Source organism: Pleurodeles waltl, chromosome 2_2, assembly GCF_031143425.1.
Source record: "Pleurodeles waltl isolate 20211129_DDA chromosome 2_2, aPleWal1.hap1.20221129, whole genome shotgun sequence".
NCBI classification, from domain to species: Eukaryota; Metazoa; Chordata; class Amphibia; order Caudata; family Salamandridae; genus Pleurodeles; species Pleurodeles waltl.
The window spans coordinates 1,013,212,430-1,013,234,948 of NC_090439.1; the positions used below are offsets into that span (position 1 = coordinate 1,013,212,430).

General features: G+C 46.0%; 1 protein-coding gene across 6 annotated transcripts in view; it reads right to left on the reverse strand.

Annotated features, from left to right (window-relative positions):
* The window catches only part of ASAP1 (ArfGAP with SH3 domain, ankyrin repeat and PH domain 1), a 1,537,410-nt gene that overhangs the window by 789,169 nt on the left and 725,722 nt on the right, over positions 1-22,519 (reverse strand). For all 6 annotated transcript variants that reach the window (XM_069220757.1, XM_069220758.1, XM_069220756.1 and 3 more), the window contains one exon: positions 6,761-6,830. In XM_069220757.1, the coding sequence (XP_069076858.1) occupies positions 6,761-6,830 (70 nt within the window). The remainder of the gene's footprint in view (positions 1-6,760; positions 6,831-22,519) is intronic.

Genomic DNA, 22,519 nt, shown 5'->3' on the forward strand with positions numbered 1-22,519 from the left:
ACCTCCAGTCCCTGCTCCAGTGTGAAACTGGACAACGGAAAGGAGAGTGATCACTCCCCTGTCCATCACCACCCCAGGGGCGATGCTTAGAGGTCCTCCAGAGGGTCCCTGGGTTGTGCCATCTTGAATCCAAGGTTGGCAGGGACCCCTGGGAGCATCTGAGTGGCCAGGTCAGGCAGGTGATGGCAGAGCCCCCTCCTGATAGGTGGTCACCTGGCTAGGTGACCAACCCCCCCTTTCAGGGCTATTTAGGGTCTCTCTCCTAAGTGGGTCCTCAGATTCGGCTTGAAAGATTCCAGCAGGATTCCTCTGCAATCTCTACTTCAACTTCTAGCTACTAGAACCGTGACTGGACCCTCCAGGAACCGACAATCTGTATCCACGATGAAGACTCTGCTTGGAACCTTGTTTCCACAGCTCTTTCCAGCTTCTGCAACATTTCACCGGCTGTGCATCCTCTGGGGGCAGCAAGTCTTCAATCTACACAAGAAGGAAGAAGGAATCTCCCTTGGAGTGAAGGAGTCACTTCCCTGCATCTGCAGGCACCAACTGCAACGATGAATACAGGTAGACCAAGGCACACAGAGAGGTAAGAGTTCATCAACGTTTCTGGGACGAAAGTATAGCCCAAGTATTGTGAGTCCAAAGGCGAGGAGTAAAGCGATGATTCCGGGTTGGTGTTTTGGTAAAGTCTTTATTCACAGGTGTAGGTTTGTGTCGTCTTACAGGAAACAGCCAACACGTGTTTCGTCACACAAGTGACTTTATCAAGGCTGGGCCAGTCCGGCCAGGGGCAGAGGAAAACAGTAAGTTGAAGTAAAATACGGACGGTGGTCAGTCCTGGGTATGACCAATGCGAGTGTTCGATAATCCAGTGGTCGAGAAGAGGGTGACGTGAGGGCCCTGATAAGTCCGAATTCGTGACCCTGAATGTTAGTCCGGGAGCATCCAGTCCATCAAGCGAGGCGAGTCAACTGCAACGATGACCAGCTCCATGGATCTCCTCTCATCCTGAGCTGCGTGGATCCTGCATCACAGGTGGTAGTCTGGAGTAGTCCTCTTGGTCCTTTCTGCCAGCAATCCAACTTTGGTGGAGGTAAGCCCTTGCGTTCCTACGCTGGACAGTACCCCTGTGCACTGCGTCTCTTGCAGCTACCAAGGCAACTCCTCCAAGGGATGTTCAGGCTCTGGGTAGCCCCAGTCCCTAGCAATCCTTCCTGCGTTGCACAGCCCTCTGCGTGCTCCTCCTGCAGCATGGGACCCTTCTCCAGTTGTGCTGCGTAGGCTTCCCTGCGACTCCTGGTTCCTCATCCAGGGGGTCTCCTGTGGGGGCTGCCTCTTCTTCTTTGGACTCTCTGCCTTGCTGAGAGTCCCCCTCGGACTCCACCCGTGGATTGAGTCCTCCTCGACCTTGTTGGTCCCTAGCAACTCCACTTTGTGCTTCACCAAGACTTCTGCCTTTGCCAAGACTGGTTGGTGGCTTTTCCATGCCACTGACCAACTGCAATCATCCATCCGGCATGGGATGTCGACTGCATCCTCCAGGAACTCTTTACCTGCTCCAGGACAGCATTCCTGACCGTCTTCGTCTCACCGTCGACCAACTCCTGCATCAACAGCTGGGTAGGAGCTCCTACTCCTCCTGGGCTCTTCTGTGACTTCTGGACTTGGTCCCCTTCTTCCACAGATCTTCCTCTTCAGGAATCCACTGCTGGTTTCTTGCAGTCTTGTCTGGATATTGCATTTTATTTTCTTCCTTTTGAGTTGTTTGGGGAAAATCTAGTAATTTTCTTCTATACTCCTGGTTGCTAGGGGGCACTGTGGTACTTACCTTTGGGGTTTCCTAGTACCCCCCAGCTCCCCTCTACACATTCCACTTACCTAGATGGGGGTCCTGTGTTCGCATTCCAATTTTTAAGTATATGGTTTGGGCTCCCCCAGGGTCATTATTGTCTACTTGCATTTGCACTATTTTCTATCGCTTTCTATGCCTATTGCTGATAACTAGTGTCCATATTTAGTGTGTTTACTTACCTCCTATTGGAGGGTTGCCTCTCTAGTACTTTCTGGTATTGTGTCACTAAAATAAACTACCTTTATCTTTGTAACACTGAGTGTTTTCTTTCATGTGTGTAAGTGCTGTGTGACTACAGTGGTATTGCATGAGCTTTGCATGTCTCCTAGATAAGCCTTGACTGCTCATTCACAGCTACCTCTAGAAAGCCTGGCTTCTAGACACTGCCTACACTACACTAATAGGGGATACCTGGAATAAGGTGTAAGTACCTCAAGTACCCACCAAGGCATATAGATAGCAGCAACAAGGGGACTGCCTCCATGACCGGGTCAGAAGGACGACGAAGATGGCCATGAAGAAGAATAAATGAATATGGCACAAGGTCAGACGACAGAACATGTAAAAACAAATCCAAGGTTTAGAAAGTAGTGCCTTATAATGGTGACAGATTGTGCTCCCTACTTATAGCATATAATAGCCAGAAGAGGGGTACTTGGAATCGAAGAGGTACCAACAGTTCCAATGGAAGCAAACCAAGGAAAAGAGGCAGAAAACTATCTTTCACTGACCAATGGGAAGGGACATCTGTATGAAAAAATATATAAATAATTTTTTTTTTAAAACAGCAGTAGAATTCTTATTGACACAAGGTGCCATAAGAAGCACTGAGCAAGTTCCCAGTAAGGAACAGATAAGTATAAAAGGATGGCCAAAGCCTACACCAGTAGCTCAGAAGAGCAGGGAATACGACTCCAACACAAGGATAGAACCTCCTAGAGCGGTGTAAAGCGGAGTCGGCATGTGCGCTAAAAAGGGAGGAGCCATCAAAAGGCATATCAAGTTAAGATGCTTGCACAGATTCTAAGAAATTGGAGGAACGCAACCATGCCCTTTGTCGAAGCGCTACCTTAGAAGCCATAATCCTTCCAACAGAACCTGTGGTATCCATACCACAACTGATACTAAGCTTGGCAGCCTGCTGACCATCCTGTACAAAAGGCGCTAGAGCATTTTTAGCCTCGTCAGGTAGAGAAGGCCAAATGTGCCCTACTGAGTCCCACAAAACATTGGAAAGCGAGCAAGGACACAGTAAGTATTGACTGAACACAATGCAGAACTAGATGAAGGGAAAAACCACCTACAGGAAGAGTTCAGCTGTCTGGCTTCTCACTCTGGTGGGACAGGAAGAACCTGTGTAAAACTGTGTGCAGCCAAAGCAGTCTGCACCACAAAGCTTTGAGTAGTTGGATACCACCAGAGGCTAAATGGATTCTCCGGGGCTGGCCTTTGTCTATTTGAGATAGAGTGCTCCACAGGGAGACAAAAAAACGGTTGGGTCCAAATTCCCCAGAGGATATCTAAAGAGTCTCACAATAAGGAAGGACCGGCTCCACAGAAGATTGGTAAGGATGTAAGACATCAAGCAAACGGTCTGTGGACAATTGCACAGTAGGAAGTTGTAAGTGTAACACTTCCAACACATGCTTTAACTTACCTCCAAGAGTAGAACTAGCCTCTGAAGCCAACCCAGGGGATGACAGGAGGCTGGAAGCCGGCAATGAGTCTAAGCCGCTAGCCTGAAGTGGAATGGTATCGGAATTAAGAGGCTCCAAATGTACACCGGACCCCTCCGATGGAAGAACGGAAGGGTGAGCCCCAGAAGACAGAAGCGCAGATTGAAGAATTACCAACTCCAACGGCGCCGCTTCCAGTGATGGAGTCGACCAACGTTGGGGAGTGACCTCGACACTGGAAGTGGCGTCGTCAGACTCCAGGGTCACAACAATCAGGGAACTGAGCGAAGTCAAAGGTGCCACCACTACCGAAGTCGGCAAGTTAGAACTGGACACCAAAATTGGAGCCGTAAGTGAAGAGACAGGAGCAGATCCGACTCTGGATTCGAGGGGCCCACCAGGCCCAGAGGACGAAGCAGTCAGTGAGGAGCCCGTCAGGGCACCCGCTACCTCCTTAAGGCCCGATGGCACTCCAGAGGGAAAAGTAGGCCCAAAAACAGCATGCTAGGACGAGTAATAGTCCTGCACCTGGGCCAGAGTCACCCCAGCGCTGGGATACAGCGGGAGACACTGGGTCGACTCCTGCGCAGACTCGTCCTCAGAGGAACTGAAGAAGCCGCATGGGGGCGGCGAAGCTGGAAGAGGATGCGACTTCAACTGTGGGCGCCGCTTACCATGAGATGTTGCGGGATATGGAGATGTCGAAGTAGCCAGACGCAAGCGACTCCTAGAACGGTCACTAGGAAGAGCTGTGGAGAAAGAAGGACTACAACGCGTACAAGACTCCTGTGAGAACTGCAGCAGCCGTGCCGCCAGGATCTTCATCCACCTCTCCCACAACACCATAGGACTCAACTGCTGACAGGCGTCACAATCTTCGATATCGTGTTGGGTGCCTAAGCACCACAAACAGAGTGGAGGTTCATGACCGACATTTGTCAAGCACAGGGCCAGAGGTAACCGCTTCTCCGGATCCGCGTTGCTGCGCGGTAAAGAAGAAACTGACGTCAGCGAGTTGGGGGAGGATGGCGTCGATACGGAGTCGCACAAAGCCCTCTATGGACGTGCAGAGGTACTGCTGAAAATGTTTTCCAGATCCAGTGCCTGGGGAGAATTCTAAAGTATGGAATCTGCGGTTAGTTGTCTCAATCAGAGTCGATCAGGAGCATGGACAACATCCCCCCAACCCCTCTGACATTTCAATCAAGCACTTCCGCCAGCCGCCCTACCGGGCACATTCGATGCTTGGAGGGAACGGGGCTGCCTCACTTTATCAGATTTTTTCCATAAGTGGGATATGCTAACCTTTGACCATTGTTGGAGGGATCACCAACTCCCAGCTTTGGACTACTCCAACTAAGGCACTGGGCATTACAACCAGAGGTCTGCGAGGCGGCCACCAGAAAACTCACACCAATTGAAAAGTCTGCAAAGAACTCTCGAACCTCCAGAGGCCCTATCCCCTTTCTGTACTCATTACTATTATCCACACAAAACTCTCCTCAACACCTTCTGGGAAAACACTCTGGGGAAAGAAATACCAAAGGGGTAATGGAAAACACTTTGAAGGGACATATTGAAACACAACCACTCCCTGGGCAAGAGAGAGACACACTATAAGATAGTTTACGACTGGTATGTTTATCCCACCAAGATGAAACAGTATTACCAGACACGTCAAATCTTTGTTGGAGAGATTGGGGTCTGTTAGGTGACTTTCGCCACATTTGGTGAAATTGCCCTGTGATTCGACCATATTGGCCCATATCAAGGAAATACTAAACTATCCAATCGACTCCGGAATCAGCACTTCTAGGCCTCAGAGATGACTCTCTGGAATATCAAACAAAATCTAGGGGCGGCAAAATTGACAATTGCAGCAGCCTGGAGGAAGGAGGAGGCCCCTGCGCTGTCTGAATAGCATGCAAGGCTGTGGCAAGTGTTAACGATGGAAAGGTTGGCGGATATTTTCAGAGACAAATTTTAAAACTTTGAATATTCATGAGGTCCAGTGGTGAAATACCTCTCAAGGGGTCTACCCCTGATGACCTGTTCCTCGTGGGTAAGAGCCCTACACCTGTTCAGTTCTAAACTGTAGGCATGTATGCACTAAGAATGTTAATAGACCGAATGACACAATCCATTCACCTGGAAATGTTCATATATGTTTACTTATTCATCATTGTTTCTGTTTACAATTTTTATAACAGGACACCGGTTTAATTGATGATCATATGATTGTATTGCTATAGCATTTAACACTGCATTCCTCAGTATGTAGAGGACATGGTTTTGTATGAAACACTGTGATGTACTATATCTACCCATAGCTGTACTGTGCAACCTCCCTTTGAGGGCCATATTGAGCTTTGTCTTTGAAAACCTAGTAAAAACAGTTTTGACAAAAAATAATGCAGAAGTGGCTGTATACCCAGACAGCTGATTCTTGCAACATAAACTTAAGTTGAGACACAACAGTCATACTATTTCAACCTTTAACAGCTATCTGGACACCATTCATGATCCAGATATGTTTGACAGTATGATGCTGCCTAAGTTTAGACCACAGTCCTACAACATGCGTGCAGATCTTGTTCTAGTAGAATACCAGTAGCCTTGTGGGGGGTGCGTACAGATATGAACATATACCCTACAATGGATCCCTTTCTAATAAAAAAAAAAAGGCAGACAAAAACACCATTCTCTTCGCCCCACTGTTAGCCAAAGTGTAATATGAGTATCTGCACCTGTGCCAAAACATATTGGCTAAACAAGCTACAACGTCTAAATATACTTTAGGATGTGACAAGCTACTTATCTATCAATAGGATCCATTTAAATAGGAAACTTGAAGCACATACTGCAATTGTTTTCAGCAGGTAACAGTGTCAGTCTACAATGCTTCAAGGATGGATGAAACATTAGCCTAATCTAGCGAAAAATATAAAACTTTAGGTGAGAAAAACCCTCAGACAAACAAAATAGGTGTAAAATGTGAATCAGAATATAGAGGAATTGGCAGATTTGTTTATAATGCTGACAAGCAGACCATACCCTTGCCCTACCCCCCAAAATAAAATGAATGCATCAAGAAAAATAACAAAAAGAATACAGAACCCAACCCTGACAATAATAATGAACATTTTATACAATTCTGAGTTTTGGTGCAGAGGGTGTACACAAGATACCAATACACGTAAACTCACAGAAGCACTATTTTTAAACTTACAGTTGCATGAGATATGGTAAGGATTCCATTTTTGACAACGCATTTTCTTCTTTGCCATACTTTCCTTAGCCTATTAACAAGATATCAAAATATAACAAAAGGTTTACAATGAGGTTAACAATTTCAACAGATTCTCTAATCAAATATCCCAGACTGAGACACTTAAACACAACTTAATAAGGTTGGTCTTTCCCTCACGGTAAACTAGATCAATTGCCCCCTTCCCCCTTTGAGTCCAGTGAGGATGGTAGATATGTGGATCACATAGAAGAAGTAAGCCTAGGTAAATAATATTTTTCCCTTTTTAGGCCTTCTCTGCATGCATAATCACAAAAAAAGAACTGATTTTAATGTATTTGATTCACTGTGTGTATGAAACGTGACCTCTTCACAGATGGATGTGGAACAAAGTATGTAAACACCAGCTCTCATCGGATACAACACATACTAACTTAAATAGAGGTCTGACCATTAATTTTAAGGAACTATGAAGAAAAACCTAAAGAAAGTACTATAGCATTTGGACAAGTAGGGAAAATGTTTGTTTTTGTGGCTTTGCTTTTTTATTCAATATCGATGATTTCCTGTCAAGAATACAAATTATTCATCTATAACAAGTGTTTTCCATCTGCAACAGTTAAAGTTACACATGAAGTATACTTCTTGCCACTTATTTTCTATCTTTCAAGAAAGAAGGTTTTCCTTTAAAAACGTAATAAAAAAAAGTAGAGAATATCGCCCACAGGAATGTCTGTAATAGGGCCCCTTTATGATGCAGACCACAGCTTCACAACAACAAAAGTGTTAGCTCCACATTTATTTGTGCATTGTACATGTGTGTATTTCGTATTTTGTGTTGCTATTACAACCTCTCGAGTCACAGGTAAATGGAAAAACGACAATCCAGTAACAACTTTGCAAATTGAGGCTATTCAGGAGTCACAAGTTGATAACATTTTATTACATTTTCAACACATGCAATCATCACTCAACTTCTGTGCCCCAAGTAAACTCCATCTCTGCCACTCCCATGTGGCCTGATAATGGAATGTTTGATTGTTCTTTTCTGGTTCATATTTAGTAGTGAACACAGTTTCAAAAGCCACAAACTAACGCAGAATGCTACGATTGCCTCCTTAGCGGCCTACAATAAGAATATAATTGTCCTCTTTAACCCGTGCAGCATGAACATACAGCTTCAGAAGGGTCCCCTAATGTGGTCATTGGCAGGCACCTCACCAGGTCCACTCCAGCTATAGCCTGAATTTCCTGGACAATCTCATGCTAAATGATTCTGAGGGCAATTACATAATATGTGTTCACCAAATCCTCTCCAGCAAGTGTTTAGTTTTGCCCTGTTATATTCATGAAGGCGTACCGGGGTAGGGTGCCATCTATCGATTTTGTAAGGTAGTTCATTAATCTGTGTATGGAATGCAAAAAACATACAAGTTAGTTAGCCTAGGTAATGCTCTTTCTAGTGGATCCGAAAGCTTTTCATAGCAGTGGTCTTGCGTGCCACTAGGAGGCACCATGTGTTCAATGTAGGCTTTATTCTGCCCCAGAAGTGATGGATAGGAGCCACAATAAAGTGCCACCCTGCTCACTAATATCAGTTTCTTGGCTACTCGAGTTCTCAGGCCTGCAACTTCCTGTTGTGATATTGGTGATACGAAGTCAAAGTGGAGCTGCATAGCCCCACCTTGCTGGCTCACATCAGAATTCACAAATCCCTAAGAAAGGCAGGGGTGTTTCCATTGTAATTTAGTGGGCAGTATCTACTGCTCTGAATGCCACATCACCAATAGAAGATAAAAAACAGGACGAGGGGACAGGAAGCAGATGTGCTAGGATGGTTCTTAGTTCCTCCCCTCCTAATTCCAACTTCCTGATTCAATTTCAGATAACTCCTTTGTCTCCCACTGCTTCTCTATCCAAGAGAAACACTGGGAGAAGAAGGAGCTATATGTCTGTGCCCCAGCATGGAGTTTAATGGTTTATGGATTTCTTTAGCCTAAAAAACACAATGTGACTCCTTTTCTGTGGCGAAGACAAACAGTTTTGCACCCAGCAAGGAACCAGATGTTAGATTTTTTTAATTTCATCTTGCCATATTAATAAATCACAACAGTGCCTGACTTATCACTTGGGTGCAGACACAGTGTCAGACTCCTCACTAGAGTACACATACATCTGCACCAGAGCAAAAAGCCCAGACACTGCTTAAATTTTGCACTTGTCCAAAAACAAAGACATTCAAATAGCACCAGGCTCCTAAGTGGAGAGCAGTCAGAGAGACATGCTTGTGTCCATCAAAGAGCCCTGATGCTATGTGGACTTTTGTTTTCCTAGGGAAAAATCCTGCTGTAGTGCAGGCACGCAGACACGTACACACATCCCCCTTGCGTTGAGGAGACCAGACACTGTTTATATTTTGTTTCCGTAGGCTTATAAGAAAAATTTAAGTGCAAGTTCCTCCGTAAGGCACAGACATACACATTGGTACCCCAGCAAGGAGGCCGAATCAGCGTTCCTCAGCACTATAATGGCTGATTCAGGTTTATTGAGCACATAGTGAAACCTACCAACCCAACGCATTTCTAAATACTAAGAACAAAGAAGAGTTTTTAGTGGTGTAACTTGCATGGATTCCACCACTTTTTCTTAACCAGAACACTCTGCACAGGTCAAGCACTGGGTAAAAGAGCAACAGAATTTTCAGTTTCAGAGAATAAGGGCCAGATGTAGCAAAGGTTTTTACCCATTCTGTGTCTATGGGAAAAAGTATTCATACATATGGCCCTGAAAGTTCGGGAATTTGCAGAGAACAGCAAAACTCCCATCACCCAGTGTCCCCACACTACTACAAACAAAATAAGGTCTCACTTGTGTGGGTGGGTCTAAGGCAACTGACTGAAATGAGCCAGATAAATGACCATGTGAAGTCAAAATAGAGTCAATGTAGTCCACACATGGTTACTATTTTTACCTAGTCTAGTCCTGTGCAATAGGCCCAACCAGGAAATAAAGTCAATGATCTGGACTTAGCATGTGACATTCCCTCACAAACTGTGCCTGCAAAAACCAGCAATAGCAGATTGGCTGAAGTCTTCATGATGAACTGTGAAGAGCTCGGCTTTAGATTTGTAAACGGCAGAATGATAAGACCATTATGGCTGGGAGCGCCATCTTTCCGAATGCTGGACAATTTGAGTCTTATTCGATCTTTTGACATGCTGGTTGAATAGGTTGTTAAAATTGCATTGCCAGGATATACCTCTGGCAGGTAACAGATGTCATTTCTAGCCTTTCCCATGTCATCTGATGAATCAAACCAGAATCGGCCTCCAGCCAACTACACCGTCAGAAATAGTCTTGAAATAAATCAAAAGAAAACAATCACAGTCACGGTCAGCAAGAAGAAAAAGGCTGGTTGTGGCAGATGGCACATCAGATGACATGGGAAAGGCTAGAAATGACATCTGTTACCTGCCAGGGGTATATCCTGGCAATGCAATTTTAACAACCTGTTCAACCAGCATGTCAAAAGATCGAATAAGACTCAAATTGTCCAGCATTCGGAAAGATGGCGCTCCCAGCCATAATGGTCTTTCAACAGCCCTCTTTGCCCCTGAACCCTCGTGGTGGGCTGAGGAAAGGTCCCCATTATTCAGACTCTGCCTGGCAACATCCTGTACCCCTGATTCTTGGAGGGATCCATCATTCTTCCAATCTTCAAGGGAAGTTTTAAAGCTGAGCCCTGCAATTACTACCTCGTAACACTCATTGACAATGATACCAAATTATTTGCTAGCCTCTTGCAGAATGACTTGAAAGCCTAGGCATAAGATGCAATGATCATCCCCAGAAATCAGTGCAGCTTCAGAGATTCCTGCAGCACAACAACAAATCTGATGGTGCCGGCGCTAATACGCAACAGTCTACAAGAGGGCTCCACTCTCTACTTCTGTTTTATCGATTTCAAAACTGCATTTGACAGCGTTCCAAGAAACGTGCTGTGGCGCAAACTTCAAGACTGGGGCTTGAATCCGATTTATTGAGGGCAATGGTGCAGCTGTATACCTATACTTGGGTCCAGGTCAAACTGGGGGGACAGTACACACATCATAAGGAGAATCCCTACATACTTGGGCCTAAAACAATGTTGGGTTCTCGTCCCTAAGCTTTTCAACTTGTACTTCGCTGACAGGTCAGAGGATGACAGAGCCAAATGTCATCCTCCCAAGCAGAGAGGGTGGGCAGGGGGAGGTTAGCACATGACATCTGCTGTATGCAGATGATTTTGTGCTGCTAAATCAAACCAGAATTGGCCTCCAGCCAACTACACCGTCAGAAATAGTCTTGAAATAAATCAAAAGAAAACAATCACAGTCACGGTCAGCAAGAAGAAAAAGGCTGGTTGTGGCAGATGACACAAATGGGGAATGGCTGTTGCACAGTAATAAGTGCACATATCTAGGCACACATCTGGACAGTGAGGGGGTCATTCAAATCATATCTTCATACCTTGAGGAAGACAGGTGTACGAAAGACTCCTCTTTCTGGCATGGTGACCCCCACTTATTGCCTGATGTCAGTGTGCTTAGACTGTTTTCACTGGGATCCTGCTAACCAGGCCCCAGTGATTGTGCTCTCTCCCCCAAATTCAGTTACTTTGGTATTTCTGACACCCCACAACTGGCATACTGGTAAACCCCTGTAAGTCCCTAGTATATTATGTATTATGCATCCATGCAGCCTGCGCGAAAAAGGAACATGCACCCTTTCAATGCTGGTCACTACACTAGGTCACTGTAAGTCACCCGTAGGGTAGGCCCTTCCAGCCCAAAGGGCAGCATGAGCAGAGGTGCCCCTATGAACTCCAATTCCAATTCCTTGGACTTCAAGAGTGCGGGGAAGCCATTTTTTTTATGTACCTGTGGTCCAGCTACATAATGGTAATTACTAACCTAGGCATGTTTGGTTTCAAACATGTCTGAATCATATCCCAATACTGGTGCCAGTATTAGTGGCATGATTCCATGCACTCTGGGGCTCCATAGAGGACCCTCCCCAATAGTGTTCATACCAGTCTTCCAGGTTCTGTGAATAGCACACGCTGCTACAGCCCCTCAAACAGGATTCTGCCCTTCTGCTTCTTGACCAGCTCAAGCAGGGGAAGGCAGAACAAAGAATTTCCTGTGGGAGAGTGGATGCAACCTCCTCTCCCTTGGAAATGTGTTACTGGGATAGGGAGGGATAGTTTCCGCACGCCACTGGTTTGCTTTAAGGGCACATTTGCATATTCCGGTTTGCACCAGCCTGGGGACCCTGGGTCCCCACTCTGGCATGAAACTGCACAAAGTAAAGGGGAGTGACCACTCCCCAGTCCATCACCACCCTAGCGGTGGTGCCCATAGTACCTCCAGGTGGCCACTTGATTCTGCCATCTTGGAAACAAGATGTGCAGAGGTCCCTGGGAGCATCTGACTGGTCAGGCTAGGGAGCTGAACGTCAGTGACCCCCTCTGATAGGTGGTCACCTCAGCGTGACCAAGACCCTTTCTGGGCTATTTAGGGACTGCCTTGCAGGTGGGACCCCACATTCATCGTGCATAACTCCACCAGGACCTCTCTGCAAAGACATCTTCTGCTCCTGGCCACTGGAACCACTGCTGGACTCCACAGGAACCGAACAAGACTGCAACACAGAGACAACCTCTCCTATCAACATTGTTTCCGTGGCTCCTGTCCTCAACTTGCAACATTTCCACAGCTGTGCATCCTCTGGGGTCGGCAAGAGTTCAACTGCCCCAAAGAAGCAAGAAGGAATCTCCCTTGGACTGAAGGAGCCACTCCCTTGCATCCGCAGGCACCTAAGGCAAAGACAACCAGTTGCTGGGATCTGCTGTCCTCTGGACTTGCGAAGGTTCTCCAGCACAGGTGGTGGGTCTGAGTTGGACCTCTCTGCCTCTTGAGGGGACTATGACTGCTTCTGCTGGCCCTTCTGAGGCTCTCAAAAATAAGATAAACTGTTCCAAAAGGAAAAAAGAAATGTAGAACGACACAGGGCAACCCTCTTGCTAGAAGCAAATGCCTTCACACATCCAATTGGATGTCATGCTTCATCATCGGGCATGCTCCTCGTCAGACCGGCTCTGCAATGTCTGGCGGGCACCCCGTAGAGGGGGCTCTTTGCTGGAGATCTTTTCCCAATATCTCTGTGCCATGGTAAGAGGTATAGAGAACAATGCCCACCTACAGGCACATTAAGGATAGGAAAGCAAAAGAAGAATAAAATTGTCTAAAAACCTAGCACATCACCATAAATGTATTTGATCAAGGAAGGGTCTTGGCCAAAAGTTAAAATCAAAAGAGTGAAAGTAGAGATAATGCTCATTCACTCTCTCAATCAAGAGAGGAAACTACCTTACACCCCATTTGGATGGGTCAACATGTTTCGCATTTCAAGGGTCCATATGGATCCAACAACGCTTCATCAGGACCAAAACACTCAACACTTCTCCTTTACTACATACACAGACCTCAATACGTCTTAAATTGTCAGTCTACTAGTCTCCAGTTACTTACTCAAATAAACTGCACATCGGGCTAGTCTGAATCTGCAGAACTACATGCCACAAACCGATGTACACTGTAAGTGACATTTTCCGTTTGACGGCCTGTGTAGCTGCAGATACACATGCTTTGCATAGTCTGAAAAGCAGTCCCCTCCTAAAATAAGCGGTGTCTAGCCTGTAAAAATTGGGGCAGTTTGAAATAGTGTTTTAAGCACTGCTTGACCAACAATTGCTTGTTGGTGAGACAGCACATCCACACAGTAGTGTTTAGTAAATGTTTGTGGTGTAGACCATATGGTTGCTTTGCATATGTCTGCCATTGGTATATTTCCTAAGAATGCAATTGAAGCTCCTTTCTTTCTAGTAGAACGTGCTTTAGGAGTTACTACTAGTTGCCTTTTAGCTTTAAGATAGCAAGTTTGAATACACTTTACTATCCATCTGGCTAACCCTTGTTTTATAAATGAGGCTGTTGAAAAGCCACAAAAAGCTGTTTAGATTTTCTGAAATCATTTGTTCTGTCTATATAATACATGACAGCTCTTTTGACATCAAGAGTGTGCAGAGCTCTTTTAGCAACTGAATCTGGCTGTCGAAAGAAGACTGGCAATTCCACAGACTGATTGATGTGAAATGGTGAAACCACTTTGGATAGAAATTTTGGACTTGTCTAAATTACTATTTTGTGTTTGTTAATTTGAAAGAAAGGTTCTTCTAAAGTGAATGCTTGAGTTTCTCTAACTCTTCTCAGGGAAGTAATTGCTACCAAGAAAGCAACTTTCCATGATAGAAATTGAAAAGTGCGAGAATGCATAGGTTCAAATGGTGGACCCATAAGCCTTTTAAGAACAATGTTCAGGTTCCAGACCGGAGCTGGTTGAGCTCTACGTGGAATAACTCTTTTAAGGCCCTCCATAAAAGCTTTTATGACAGGAATTCTAAACAGAGAAGTGGCTGTCTGTTTTGGAGGTAGGCTGATATTGCTGTTAAATTAATTTTAACAAATGAATATGCAAGTTTTGCTTTTTGTAAATAAGGCAAATAACATACAATATCCTGTACTGATGCTTTGAGTGGATTAATGTTTTTGGAATACAGTAATATACAAAACGTTTCCATTTAGCTGCACAGCACTGTCTAGTTGTAGGTTTACGTGCTTCCTTTAGAATTTCCATACATTCTGATGGAAGTTGTAGATATCCAAACTCTAAGACCTCAGGAGCCAAATCGCCAGGTTGAGCATACTGGGATTGGGATGCCTGATCTGACCTTTGATTTGAGTCATTAGGTCTGGTCTGCTTGGGAGCTTGTGATGTGGTACTACAGACAGATCCAACAGTGTCATGTACCAGTGTTGACGTGCCCAGGTGGGAGCTATGAGTAACATAGTAAGAGGTGTGACAAATCTTGTTGACCAGAAATGGAATTAGTGGGAGAGGGGGGAAAGTGTAAGCAAATATCCCTGACCAACTGATCCATAGAGCATTGTCCTCGGATTGAGGATGTGGGTACCTGGATGCAAAGTTTGGGCATTTTGCATTTTCGCTTGTTGCGAAAAGGTCTATATCTGGTGTTCCCCACAAGTGAAAGTACTGTTGAATTACTTGTGGGTGAATCTCCCATTCATGTATTTGTTGCTGTGTCCTGTTTAAGAGGTCCGCTAGTTGGTTGTGTATTCCTGGGATATACTCTGTTAATAGGTCAATGCGATGGTGGACTGCCCATTTCCAAAATGTCTGTGCTAGAAGGGACAAGTGAGATGAATGTGCCCCCCCCCCCATTTCTGCAGATAATACATTGTTGTCTTCTTGTCTGTCCTCATTAACACTGTCTTGTGTGTGATCTATGGCTGGAATGCATTGAGTGCTAGGAACACTGCTAGCAATTCCAAGTGGCTTATGTGGTAAGTCTGCTGGACTGAGTCCCATTTTCCCTGTATCGTAAGATTGTTGAGATGGGCTTCCCAACCTGTCATTAATGCATCTGTGGCGATTATGGTCTGTGGCACAGGGTCATGAAATGGCTACCCTTTTGATAAGTTGGTGTGATTCCACCATTGCAGAGAGTTGTAAGTCTGGCGGTCCAACAACACTAGATCGTGAAGTTGACCCTGTGCCTGAGGAACAAGTTACTTACCTTCGGTAACGCTTTTTCTGGTGGATACAATAGCTACCTGTGGATTCCTCACCTTATGAATTTACCCTTGCGCCAGCATCCGACGGACAATCTTCTTCCCAGCTCTCCATGTCGACGAGGATGTCACAATTGCATGGCTCCACGCGACTCCGTCTGACGTCACTGTGCCAATAAGAGGTCCTCGTCGGCGTGCGGACGTCAGTTTCACCCATTTTTTACGGGCCTTTGAGGCAAACAGGTGAAAACCGACTCCACAATGACTCCAATAAATACATACATACATACATAAAGCCTTCATGATGCAACATAATCAAAACCATCATTTATATATATATATATATATATATATATATATATATATATATATATATATATATATATATATATATGAAAAGTATCAATATATACATACATTTATACAACCACAAATCGAAGTGCAATCAGACAGGCAACGGGGAGGCGGGTGGGACTGTGAGGAATCTACAGGTAGGTATTGTATCCACCAGAAAAAGCATTACCGAAGGTAAGTAACTTGTTCTTCTGATGGATACAAACTACCTGTGGATTCCTCCCCTTATGAATAGAGTCGCAAAGCAGTACCGCACTCGGAGGTGGGTGCGTGCCTGTCTGATTACACCAAGAAATCCTGCAAAACAGATCGTGCAAAATGGCCGTCCCTCCGAACCTCAGAGTCCAAGCAGTAATGCTTTGCAAAGGTATGGAGGGACGCCCAAGTTGCCGCCTTGCAAATATCGACCACCGGAACCCCCCTTGCCAGGGCCGAAGTAGCAGACTTAGCCCTGGTGGAGTGGGCTCTGATACCTTCAGGGGGAACCTTTTTCGCCAACGAGTAGCAGTTCTGGATACAAAGGATAACCCACCTGGAGATAGTTCTATTATGGACTGCTCTGCCCTTCCTCTGTCCAACGTACCCCGCGAACAGCTGATCTTCCAGGCGAAAGTCCTTCATCCTTTCAATGTAAAAACTAAGCGCCCTTTAAGGGTCCAACCGGTGAAGCCTTTCTTCCTTCTTCGAAGGGTGAGGAGGAGGGTAGAAAGATGGAAGGGTAATAGTTTGCCCTATATGAAAAGGAGTGACAACTTTTGGCAGAAAAGCCGCCCTGGTTTTCAACTCCACTTTATCTGGGAAAAACAAGGTAAAGGGGGGTTTTACAGAAAGAGCTTGGAGCTCACTAACCCGCCTAGCAGAGATTACGGCAATAAGAAAAACCGTCTTAAGCACTAAAAACCTTAACGGGCAAGAGTGCATGGGCTCAAAAGGTGACCCCATTAAAAAGGTCAAAACAAGATTTAGGTCCCACTGAGGCACATTAAAAGGAGTGGGAGGAAACTTATTAAGTAAACCCTTAAGAAACCTAACTACAGTAGGTGATTTAAACAATGAGGGCTGATCCGGGAGGCAAAGAAAGGCTGACAGAGCAGCTAAATAACCCTTAACCGTAGCCACTGCACAACCCTTCTTTGCTAAGTCCAAAGCAAATAATAAAATATCAGAAAGGTGGGCCTTCAAAGGGTCAATTAGCTTTTCTCCCCACCAAGCCACGGATTTTTCCCACGTACCGGCATAAATGGTCATAGTGGAGTGTCGCCTGGCCAATAAAATAACATCCACTACATCTGGTGGGACAGAAAAGGAACTCAGGTTGACCCGTTCAATCGCCAGGCATGAAGGTGCAGGCTCTGGAGGTGGGGTTGTAGAACCTGGCCCTGCGACTGCGAGAGGAGGTCTGCCCTGAGAGGGAGACGGAGCGGAGGGCACAGCGAGAGTTGGAGAAGGTACGTGTACCACACCCTTCTTGGCCAATCCAGGGCTATTAAAATAACCTGAGCGCGATCTTGGCGAATCTTCCTGAGAACCCGAGGAATCAAGGGTATGGGGGAAACGCGTAAAGCAACTGGTTGCACCAAGAGATCTGAAACGCGTCCCACAAAGCTCCTTGCACCGGATACTGGAGGCTGCAGAATGACGGGCAGTGCGCGTTCTCCCAAGAGGCAAACAGATCTATCACCGGCGTACCCCACATCCGAAAAATGTGCAGGACCAGATCTAGATGGAGACGCCACTCGTGATCGGCCGACAGGAGCCGACTGTGAGAGTCCGCATGCACGTTGAGCACCCAGGCCAGATGATTTGCTATAAAGCAAATCCGATGATCCTGAAGCCAGGACCAGAGACGCAGAGCTTCTCTGCAGAGAAGATATGACCCTACTTCAGCCTGCATGTTGATATACCACATCGCAGTAGTGTTGTCTGTCAGGACCTGAACTGACTGACCGCGAAGGGACGGAAGGAAGGCCTTGAGAGACAAGCATATCGCCCGCAATTCCAACAGATTGATATGAAAAGTCTATTCCACTGAAGACCAACGACCTTTGATCTCCAGGTCCCCCAGATGAGCTCCCCACCCTAGAGTGGAAGCATTGGTCATGACCGTGGCCACCGGCGGCGGCAGTGAAAACGGCCTTCCTTGCGAAAGGTTGTCGTTCACAGCCCACCATCGCAAATCTGCTGCAGCACCTCTGGAGATCGTTATCTCCTCCTTGAGATCCCCTTTGTGTTGAAACCACTGCCTGCGGAGGCACTATTGGAGAGCCCTCATGTACCAACGTGCATGAGTGACCAACAGAATGCAAGAAGCGAACAGACCCAGCAGGCATAAGACCTTGAGGACAGGAACAATCGCTCCATTTTGAAAGACTGGAATCAACGCCTGAATATCCTGGAGCCACTGAGGAGGATAGGCCCTATTCAATGTTGTGTCCAGCACTGCCCCTATGAACAGGAGGAGTTGAGACAGCTCCAGGTGAGATCTGGATACACTGATCAAAAAACCCAGCCTGAACAACTGAGTTGTCATCCGCAAGTGACGCAACACAAGCTCTGGAGACTTGGCTTGATCAACCAATCGTCCAGGTAAGGGAATACCAATATCCCTTCCCTTCTGAGACTTGCTGCCACCACTGCCATCACCTTTGTGAAGACTCGAGGTGCTGAAGTAAGAACAAACGGGAGGACCGCAAACTGGTAGTGTTACGACCCCACCACAAACCGGAGATACTTCCTGTGTGACTTGAGTATAGGGATATGAAAATACACATCCTGCAAGTTGACAGACACCATCCAATCCTCTTTGTTCAATGCCAGAAGTACCTGCGCTAGAGTCAGCATCTTGAATTTCTCCTGTTTGAGGAACCAATTCACAATTATCAGGTCTAGGATTGGTCTCAAGCTACTGTCCTTCTTGGGGATCAGGAGATATCTTGAATAACACCCCTGACCCCTTTCCTGCTCTGGAACCAACTCCACCGCACCTTTTGACAATAGGGTCTGAACTTCCTGTTGCAACAACAGGAGATGGTCTTCTGAACAAAAAGAGGGGCGGGGAGGGATGGGAGGAGGAAACTCCTGAAAAGGAAGAGCATATCCTTTTCTCACAATGTTTAGCACCCATGAGTCTGATGTAACTAACTCCCACTCATGGAGAAAAAGACGTAATCTTCCCCCTACAGGAGAAGTATGGTCGACAAAGGGGATAAAACTAGGGCTGCTTCCCTTGCTGTTGATCCTCCAGAGGTAGAGGCTGAGTATGGTGCTGCTGGGTGGCCCCTCTCGTTCTAACCCTCCCCCGCCCTGTAAAGGACCGATATGGGAGGCTGGTAAGCTGCTGGACTGAGGACTGGGGTCTCCCTTGATAAACTGCCCCACGTCCAAACCCCCTGAACCTATGAAAGGACCTAAAAGGGGTAGCAGAGGAGGCTTGCAATCCTAAAGACTTCGCCGTGGCCCGGCTGTCTTTAAAGCGCTCTAGGGCAGAGTCCGCTTTATCTCCAAACAGTTTTTCCCCTTCAAATGGCAAATCCAACAAGGTGGTCTGTACATCAGAAGAAAATCCAGAGGACCTTAACCAAGCGTGCCTCCTGGTAGCAATAGATGTACTCATTGCCCTGGCCACCGAGTCCGTAGAGTCCAGGCCAGACTGAATTATTTGCTTCGCCGCAGCCTGCGCATCAGACAGGAGTTCCCCAAATGGCCTCTGTATATCCTGCGGCAGATCAGGAACCATGGCTTTCGCAGAGTCCATGAGGGCATGGACATACCTACCCAGCACACAGGTAGCATTTGCAGCCTTGAGAGCCATGCTGCAAGAAGAAAAAGTCTTCTTTGCGGATTGCTCCATCCGCTTGGATTCCATGTCAGATGGAATCACCGGGAAAGAGCCAGGTGCAGACCTTGTGGAGCAAGAGGCCTGGACCACCAAACTCTCCGGGGTAGGATGTTGTGATAAAAACCCCGGATCACCAGGCGCCACTCTATATCACAGTTCTATTCACCGCAGGCGACGAAAACGGCTTCCTCCAAAGTTCTAAAATGGGTTCCGTAAGAGCCTCATTGAAAGGAAGCAAAGGGTCTGCAGAAGCCGAAGAAGGATGCAGCACATCCGTTAATATGTTCGTTTTAACTTCTGCAGCAGGCAAAGGAAGTTCTAAAAAGTCCGCTGCCTTCCTGATTCCCACTGCAAGGCTTGAAACCCGACTTCCTCGGGGGAGACATTGTAACTACAAATAACAACAAGATGAAACCTCAAACAGAAGCGAGAGCTAGGAGAAAACTGTTATTGTGGAAGGCAAGGAAAAAAGGGAACTGACACCAGCACGCCGACGAGGACCTCTTATTGGCACGGTGACGTCAGACAGAGTGGATTGGAGCCGTGCAATTGTGACGTCCTCGTTGACGTGGACAGCTGGGAAGAAGATTTTCCGTTGGATGCTGCAGCAAGGGTGAATTCATAAGGTGAGGAATCCACAGGTAGTTAGTATCCATCAGAAACCATTGTTGTGAAAGACACTGTTGCAGGGGTCTCGTGTTCAGACGTGCATTGGGCACTATTGATATGCAGGATGCCATCATTCCCAAGAGTTTCATAACACACCTTATTGTACAAGTTTGACTGTATTGTAGTTGAGCTAGGAGACTGTGGAACGCTTTAATTCTTTGTGGGTTTTCGGTAGGCTAATGCACACTGAGTGTTCAGATCTGCTCCCAGATATGGTTGTATTTGCGCTGGCTGAAGGTGAGACTTCTGGTAATTGATTGTGAGCCCTAGACTGTGTAGGGTATTGACTGTGTGTGTTGCTGACAGGTTTGAATGGTGCTGGCTTTTAAGAGCCAGTCGTCCAGATAAGGAAAGACATTTATATACTGTCTTCTAAGGTATGCTGCAGCCACTGCTAGGCATTTGGTAAATACACTTGGTGCTGTTGTTACTCCAAAAGGTAGCCCTATGATCTGGTAGTGCTTGTCTGCTATCACAAACCTCAAGTATTTGAGGTGTGCTGGGTGTATGGGAATATGGAAGTCAGCATCTTTTAGGTCTAATACTGTCATGTAGTCTTGTGTTTGTAACAAGGGGATGACATCCTGTAGAGTGACCATGTGGAAATGCTCTGGGAGAATGTACTGATTGAGAGGTCTGAGATCAAGGATTGGTCTGAGAGTGCCATCCTTTTTTGGTATGAGGAAGTATAGAGAATATATTCCTGTTCCTTGTTAAGTGATAGGTACTACCTATATTGCACATTTGAGTAGAAGAGATTCTACCTCTTGTTTTAGCAGAACAATGTATTCCTCCTGAGAAAGCCTGTGTGAGCGAGGGGGAATAGTTTGTGGAGTGGAGATGAGTTCTAGGCAATAACCATTGTGGATAATTGACAGTATCCATTGATCTGATGTACTTTTGCGCCATTTATGGTAAAAATGTTGCAATCTTCCTCCTTCAGGAGTTGTGTGCTGTGTGGGGATGCAGAGAAAGTCACTGCTTTGATGAGGTGGAGGCACCTCTTGTGGCAGTGGATTTGCCCCTACTTCTGATGTTTTGTCCTCTATAGGATCCTCTGAAAGATCCCCTAAAATAATACTGTTGTCCCTGTTTTTGTTGGGACGTAGAGGCCTCTGATGTTTTGGGTATAAAACCTCCTCTGAATTGGAGCTTTCGAAAAGTAGCCCGAAAAGGTGTTGAGTAAAGGGCACTCATGGGCTTTGCTGTATCCAAGTCCTTTTTTAATTTTTCAATGGTGGTATCCACCTCTGGTCCAAATAGCTGCTGTGTGTTAAACAGCATATTAAAGACCGTTTGCTGTATCTCAGGTTTGAATCCTGAGGACAGCAACCAAGCATGCCTTCTGATCATAAAGCTAGTATTTTGTTCCCTAGCTGCGGTGTCAGCTGCTTCTAGGGCGGATCTAATTTGATTGGTGCCAATAGCTTGTCTTTCTGCCACTACCTGCTGTGCCCTTTTTTGGCGTTCTGTAGGGAGATATTGGAGGAACTACTGCATCTCGTCCCAATGGGCCCTGTCATACTTGGCTAAAAGAGCTTGGGAGTTGGCAATTCTTCACTAATTTGCAGCTTGAGTTGGCACTCTTTTGCCTGCTGCATTGAATTTGCGGCTTTCTTTATCAAGGAGAAGAGCACCCCCTGTGGACTGACTGTTTGCCCTTTTCCTAGCTGCACTGACCACAATGGAATCAGGTGGCAATTGTTGTGTTATAAAAGTTGGATCTGAAGGTGCAGCTTTATATTTTTTGTCCACCCTTGGTGTTAGTACCCTAGCCTTTGCTGGTTCTTTAAAAATGTCATCAGCATGTTTTAGCATGTCTGGTAGCATTGACAAACATTGGTACTGCTTATGTGTAGAGGATAGGGTGTTGAATAGGAAATCATCCTCTATGGGTTCAGAGTGCAGCTGCACATTGTGCTTTGTGGCTGCTCTAGCAATCACCTGATTATAGGCCGTGGTGTCTTCAGGTGGAAATGGCCTTGTGGGATACATATCAGGGTCATTAGATGGAATAGGGCCTGGATCATAATTATCCCATGGGTCTACACTGTAAGGATTGTCACCCATAAAATCCCCAAGTGAAGAGAGAGAAGATTGTGTAGAAAACTGTGTGGGTGAAGGTAGTGGTGGTGGGTTATCATGTGGTGAAGAAGTAGGAAGTAAAGGAGAATGCGGTGGAGAAGG